At 35.8% G+C, this 7,757-nt stretch overlaps 1 protein-coding gene across 1 annotated transcript; it reads right to left on the bottom strand.

The window, feature by feature from the left end:
* On the bottom strand, positions 4,841-5,881 carry LOC107646513. The gene has a single exon (XM_016350696.1). The coding sequence runs from the start codon at positions 5,879-5,881 to the stop codon at positions 4,841-4,843; it is 1,041 nt and encodes a 346-aa protein (XP_016206182.1).

The raw sequence follows: 7,757 nt of genomic DNA, 5'->3' as shown, positions 1-7,757 counted from the left end.
GATAAGGTAACTCCTGTATCATCTTTACTCAAGATTCTCATTACTTCAGGAGGAGGCATATCCCAAAAAACAAAATCTGATTCTATCTTTAAGCTCATTTTACAGGATAATCTATACATCTATTACCTTTTCTATAATTTTGTACAAAAAATATGTTTCAGTCCTTCTTTTTCATGTCATTTATCTCTCTAACATTTGTATTGGGATGACTTTTCAACTTCTTTCCTCTATTTAAAAGGTTGACCACTGCTGCAGAATCAATTTCCACCACTACTCTCTTGAAGTTAATGGTCCACGCTAAATTGAGGCCATTTTTCACTCCCCAAAGTTTTGCTAGAAACACCGTTCCAACCCCTGTCCTGTGGGTGAAGCCTGCGATCCAATTTCCTTCTTCATTCATGAGGAGACCGTCGCACCCAGTAACAACTGGATTCCCCTGCGCTGTGCCGTCAGTGTTTAATTTAATCCAACCCCTCGGAGGAGGATGCCAGCCAATGTTTCTCTCAGTTCTTCCTCTCTGCTTTCCTACCAGGTAATCCTTCTCATGCTTTTTTAATATCTTGCACCTGTTTGTAGATTTCTTGATGTGGTTGTTGTGGTCTGTTGTAACTAGTATCATGCATTTCTTTATTTCTTCAATACCAAATTCTCCAACAAGTTGTTATGAATGTATCTAGCCAATTTAGGTTATCGTTCTTCCCTAATTGCTTCTGTAAATTCACTCCAATCCAGTCATCCCAGTTTGATTGGAAAAAGTCTGGGATTTCATTACTTTTCAGCAAATTGACCCATATGGTGGATGTTTTGGGACAATTTCTCAGAGCATATAAAGTATCTTCTATTCCACTATTGCAGAGAGAGCAATTTTCTATACCACCAAATATCTTTGCTTTTCTTTGGTTTGTCATGATTCTCCTGTGCATAGCTGTCCAGAGAAAAATTTTAGCCCTTTGTGGTCCCTTCCAACTCCATACCTTTTTCCATATGGTATTTTCTTCTTTCGACCAGTTCCTAAGAGATTTATATATAGCATTTAAAGAGAAATCACCATCCTGTGATAGTTTTCATCCAATTCTATCATCTTTTAATTCTGCTTGGGGAGTAGGGATAACAATGATTTTTTTCATAATATTTGGGGGGAAAGTTTTGGTGGAGCTTGTCTATATCCTAGTCTCCATTTGGATTTGTCCATTCTCAAACAAAGTTATCGGGGTCAATTGAGTCAGGATTTAGAGCCAAATTGAATAGACAACCTTCTTCTTCCACCCATTGATGTTTCCAAAACAGAGTTGATAGTCCATTTTCAATGTGGTGGAGAAATTTTGAAACATAGGCCATAATTTCATCAACTCCTTCCAAAGAGAGGAATTTGTAGTCTTCACTTTGATTTGATTGTTCAAGCTTCCTCCATTGCAGTAATTATGACTTAACACTTTTATCTAAAACGCTTCTGGATTTTCTTTGGCTTGCCATAAAATTTTGAGCAAAAAAGCATCATTCACTGTTGTTAGGTCACAAAATCCAAGGCTCCTTCATGTTTTGGCTGATAAAGAGTTTTCCACCCAATCAGATGCATTTTTCGTTGATTGTTGTCCTCATCCCAAATGAAATTTTTTTGGATCTTTTCTACTTCTCGGCAGATTTCTCTCAGAATCTTCTCGTGTTGCATATTAAAATTTAAGGTTGAACTTAACACTGATTGTGCTAGAGTTAATCTCCCTGCAAAGGACAGACATTTGTCCTTCCACCCCTTAAGCTTATTCTGCATTCTTCCCAACATGTCTTTATAATTTTCTTTCCCCTTCTGATTATTTGTTATCATAGCCCCAAATATCTGCCTAAGTCTCTTTCTTCTCTAAACCTGGTTAGCTTTGTTATATCCTCTCTGGTGTTTGGTTGGTTTTTCTTTGAAAAAACTATGGAAGACTTTTCTTTATTAATATTCAACCCGGTCACATTATAAAACGCCTCCAACACTTCTATGACTATTTATTTGTTCCATAGTTGCCTCTGTAAATAGCAGCAAGTCGTCTGCGAACATAAGATGAGAGATGTCTGGTCCTTCTCTTCCAACTCTGATAGCTTTCCATCCTCCACTCTGAACCTGCTCTTCAATGAGATAAGACAGGGCATCCATTGCAATGACAAAGAGATAGGGGATAGAGGATTTCCCTGTCTCAGCCCTCTGATAGGGGTAAATTTTTCAGTTCTGTTTCCATTCCATATCACACTGTAATTCACTAATTGGATGCAATTCATGATAAGGTTTATAAAGTGGTAAGGGAACTTGAAATTCTAAAGCCTTTTCTTTATGAATTCCCAATTAAGCGTATCATAGGCTTTTTCAAAATCAATTTTAATAGCCATGAATTATTTTTTTTCTTTCATTTTTTTCATAATGTGTATCATCTCTTTTGCTATAAGAATGTTGTCTTGTATTTTTCTTTCGGGTATAAAACTGGATTGGTGAACTGCGATCTTGTCATTTAGGTATGGTTTAATTCTGTCCACCATGATCTTTGTTATTACTTTGTAGCTAGCATTGCACAAAGCAATAGGCCTGAATTGGTTGATGAATTTGGGGTTGTTGATCTTGGGAACCAGGACAAGGAGAGTGTTGTTACACTTTTTGATAAGGTTGGGATTCCTCCAGCAGCTCCAGATAAAATCACACAACTTGCTCTTCATAATTTTCCAATTATTTTTGTATATGAGGACTGGAAATCCATCACTTCTAGATGCTTTTAGGGATCCAATGTTGAATAAAGCCTTCTTGATTTCCCATTCCATAGGTGTTGATATGAATTTCCTGCAATCAACATCACTAAAGTTAAGTAATGTTATTGTTAAATTATTAATTAGACAAAAAGTTACCTTTTCTTGATAGATTTTCTAAAAGTGGTTGATGATGTGAGTCTTTAAGGTATTTTCATCTTCTATCCAATTTTCGTTTGTGTCTCTCAACTTTAAAATCTTATTCTTTCCTCATCTTATGATGGTTTTGGTATGATAATATCTAGTATTTCTATCTCCCTCGATAATCCATTTTTGCCTAGATTTCTGCATCCAAAAGATTTTCTCTTTATCCAAAATGTCATTGAGTTCTTTATTTAATTTTTGCTCTAACTCCTCTAAAAAGGGGTTATTTCCATAAAAGGCACCCCTTTGGATCCCTGTGATTTTGTTCAATATAGTTCTCTTAGCATTGAATATGTTTCCAAAATATCTTTATTCCACTTCAGCAGATCATCCTTTAGGTTTCTTAATGTCGAAGGGAGGGTGTTATCTCTGTTCCAGCTATCTTTGAGGTAGTTTTAGAAGTCTGGATGGTGAGTCCACATAGCCTCAAATCTAAAGGGCTTTTTGCCTTCTCTGTTAATAAGCTTCACATTTCGAATGAGGATGGGATGATGATCTGAGTTTGTTCTGGTAAGAACTTCAGTAGTCGCTTCATGAAATCTCGTTCTCCAAGAGTGATTTGATAAGGCTCTATCCAGTCTCTTAAAGACTCTGTCTTGACCTTCCCATTTAGGACCTTTCTAGGTAAATCTAGGGCCAACGAGTCCGCAACTATTGATCTAATTTGAAAAAATATTGCACACTCTGATATTCACTGCTGCCTATCCTTTCTTTTCCGATGCTTCTTTAATTTCATTAAAATCTCCAGCTACGAGCCAATCTCCTGCCATTGAGTTCGCAATGTGCAAAAGTTTTGGCCACAAAAATTTTCTGATTTGATTATTTGGACTAGCATAGACCGCAGTTAAATACCACTCTTTCTCTTCATGGGTTTGAACTCTAACATGTATGTATTGACTATGCATTTTCATCATGGTGATGTCAACGTCCATCCTGTTTCAGAGAATCCAAATTCCACCCAAGATGTTGAATAACTCTAGAGGCTGTATCTCCACTACATTTAATTTAAAGAAGAATAGTGATGTCAGGTTTGTATTGATTTATCATATTTTTAAGAGTGTGTCTGAAGGTACCACTAGCCGCACCTCTCACATTCCAAATTAGACTAATCATTAAATAGAAACAAAAAAATAAATAAAAACCAAAGGATACATAAGAAACAACATCAGGCTAAGTGCATCTGAGTGTCATTCAGCACACTACTAATAGGGGTTGTAAAATCCACTCCCTTAAGTAATCTTTGATGTGTATCTTTCTCTTCTTTCATTTGTGACCATGGGATCAGGTGGCTTTCTTTGATTTGGTGGGGATTGGATTGAGGGTGCAATCTCTTCTTCCATTATTGTTGGTGAAGAGAAATTTTCCTCTACCTAATTTTCTTCATGGTGAATGACTTCTTTGTGGTCTTTGTTGTGTGCTTTTTTTTATTTGTCTTTCTCCTTCTTTCTTGTATTGTGGTGCTGTCAAGAAAATTTCTGTAGCTTTACTACCTATTTTTCTATTATCCACTTCAGTTTTTTTCTTTAAACTGGGTCTGTTTGTTTTCTGCGTTTTTCTTCTGTTTTGTTTGTATATTTTCTCTATTTGTAGTTTTGTTTTCCTTTATAGTATCATTGTTGTTTCGTTGCTCTTCTCCTTGTGCTACTTCAATCCTTTCCTCATGCTCTGGTGTTGAGTCTTCCACTTGTAGAACACTATATTTGGACTGGTTTTCTTTGTTGCTCTGATTCTCTTTAGCTCTGTTTGATCTGCCTCCCTGTTTGGTTTTCTCATTTTTCTTTCCCCTTTTTGGCCTCTGCACTACCATCTATGCTCCATAGTTGTCATTCTGCTCTATCATAATTTTCTTGCCTTTATTTTTTTTGATCAAATTGTTTTTCATTGCTGGTTCTTTTGCAATTTACTCATTTTGTTTTTCATACTAATTTTCTTCGTTTTCGTATGTGCTTTGTTCGCTATTTTCTACTCTTGCTGCCACCTCTTTCTCTTTTCTTATATTGCAATGCTGTTGATCATGGTCTATTCTTCCACATGAAAAACAGATTTGGTGGATTCCTTCATACTCCACATGGTACTCTTCTCCATTAAACAAATACTTTCCCATCAAAGGTTTGGTGAGATCTACCTCTACACATAGTCGGGCAAATTTTTCTCTACATAGATTGGCTGTGTTATTGTCAACCTTCACCATTCTTCCAATAAGATTACCTATTCTCCTCAATATGGTTCTGTCATAAAGCTCAATCGGCAAATCCGGTAACCTCACCCATGCTGTGATTTTGTCAATTGTAGCTCTTAGTGGATTAAAATTTGGCTCCCACAGTCTGACTGTTAGGTAGTGGTCATAAACCTTCCAAGGCCCATCCATGAGGGCAAAGTCAAAATCCTCACTAGCATAGAATTTGACTAGATAAAAATCGTTACTTAAGTCGATAACGTCTACAGTTTTGCTCCACATGGTCTCTAACCTTCTTTTGATAGCAGCATATCCCACCCTTCTACCCATCAACTTCGCTATTAAGGTATTCAACCATGGTTTCCAAAGATCTCTCTCAATAGCATTGCTAATGACGATATTATAAAGGCCCTCTTTTGTCTTTTCTACTCTTATGTTCTCTGTGTTGCAAGTGTCAGTTTCTTCTCCCCGATGCTCTTTCTCTTCTTTGTCATCTTCACTGCTTATGTTTCCTTCTTTACCAAGTTCAACGATGTCTTCTTCCATTTGGTCTTTAGTGGGTCCACCTCTTACCATCTGGGCAAAAGATTTTTCAGCTTTAAAATTTTCCTCTACTTTTATGCTGTCTCGCATCCATTCCTCATCTCTCGGTAGGAGAAGTTGAGTACCAGTGAAACCTTCTCCATCTTTTCTTACCTTTTTAATGCTTCTCTTAAGTTGGTCTTGTTCTTCTACTGTAGGTTGATGCTCATGAGAGGGTCCCATAAGACCTCCGACACCGGACATTAGGCAGTGGAAGTTTCAAACAGGCAGAAATACGAGAGTTGTATGGAGAGTAAACGGCTGTATCCTGAACTTATAATAGAAATAATTAGATGGTTATTCTAATATTAAGATTTAGGTGAGTAATTTGGGGGTGTAATGTGTTTTACTTGAATTGGGCCAATTTTAAAATTCATTATTCATGTTGTTCAAAAAAGTCATTAGTTACCTAACATAGCCCTTTTCAATAATGGTCACTTTCCAAAAAAAAATAAAAAAAAATCAATAATAGTCCAGTGATTACCATATATGCCTTGCAATAAGTATATCCGAGTTTGAAATTTGATTAGGCCAAATAGTGGATCCCTTAAATATTATGTGTATTAGTTTGATGTGAGTGAGTTTGTAATCCTTAAGATTGGAGACTATTCAATTCATTTGATAAAAAAAAAATTCCATAATGGAGCCATGGAGAGAGTGGATAAATAAGAGATGACAGGGATTCTTAATTGGATCTAACAATAATAGAATGAGTATGTTAGGTGTTACAAGTTAGAATTGTATCATGCAAGAACATCTCATGCAATTTGTGGTTTTTCTAGTTTCATAAAAGTTCCGTGCTGGTCTTGCTACTCCCATTTACAATAGGTGTTGCCCCCTATATTTCTGAATGCAATTGAGTTCCCTTGATAATAATGAAGTTTGACTTTTTCAGCCTTTAATATTTACTCTTTATAGATTCGTTCTTTTACTAAATTACTGCATCATCAATTTTGAGAAATACCATCCTCTGAATTTCGCGTAAAAAAGCTAAAGAAACTGAGAACAATTAAGATTGTTTATGGGATAAACATTTGCCACTAAATTGATGAAACAGCCAAGCAAACAGAAATTATGTGAAGCCTCATTCAGGTTCCACAAATATATTCTAGCTAATGACTCTGTAAAATTAAGTACGTACTAAACATTTGAATTTTTTAGGCACCTTAGCTTTCAAGTTGGCTTTGTCTACCAATTTTGTAAAATTAAACCTTGCTTTCTGTGCATGCGAAATGGTCTGAATTAGAAGATCATGATTTAGCAATTTAAACTAAAACTACTTTTATGGAATTATTTTGTCACTTAGTGACAATAATGAATGATGTGCATATGCAATATGTTTTTTACACTGTATCTCCCAGTTTGACAGCTCTATTTAAAATTTGTTGTTAACTAATAAATTATTACGTATATATAAAGTGAGATTCGAACCTCAATATTTGATTAAACACGAGTGTGTTGGGCATCTTGACACGGAACATTTTTGTTGATTTTATTTGTGCATATGTTTGGTATGAGTTGTGCTCATGCTATGCTATTCAAAGCTCATGTGAAACTATAAGACAAACTTTATGGTCACACCGATCGAATTCGAGGAAATTAAACTAGCCACATGGAATAAATTGAGCGTTACGTATATAGTATATTTCAGCTCTCTCTTTCTCTTTATATATACCGCATATCGCATTTTTCAACATCTTAATTGGTAGCACATGAATGTTACACGTTTTATGTGGAGAAATTTATAGTGTCAATCTTGGAGTTGAATTGTCGGTAGGTGCCCTTTAGTTTCATGCAGAATTATTATGTGGTAGCTAGCATTAGTGCAATTGGAATGAGATATTATATTCGATCGGGATCCGATGAAAAGGCCAGCTCATGAATTTCATCATCAACACACTTATTGAATTTCCCACAAATTATATTATCCATCACTCACCAAGATAGTATATCTCTATGCCGTAATAATGGAAATGTTAGTTGGTATTGACATGCCCGGTCCACATACATGTAAATCATTCCATACTAATTTGAGTTTTGATCTTTAATGAGCACGCGTTTTGACAATCCAAATAGCTTA

Source organism: Arachis ipaensis, chromosome B06, assembly GCF_000816755.2.
Source record: "Arachis ipaensis cultivar K30076 chromosome B06, Araip1.1, whole genome shotgun sequence".
Lineage (NCBI taxonomy): Eukaryota > Viridiplantae > Streptophyta > Magnoliopsida > Fabales > Fabaceae > Arachis > Arachis ipaensis.
This window is presented reverse-complemented; position numbering and strand designations above follow the sequence as displayed.

Excerpts from the sequence above, each read along its gene's own strand:
- LOC107646513 (XM_016350696.1), bottom strand. The coding sequence starts at position 5,881 with ATGTCCGGTGTCGGAGGTCTTATGGGACCCTCTCATGAGCATCAACCT.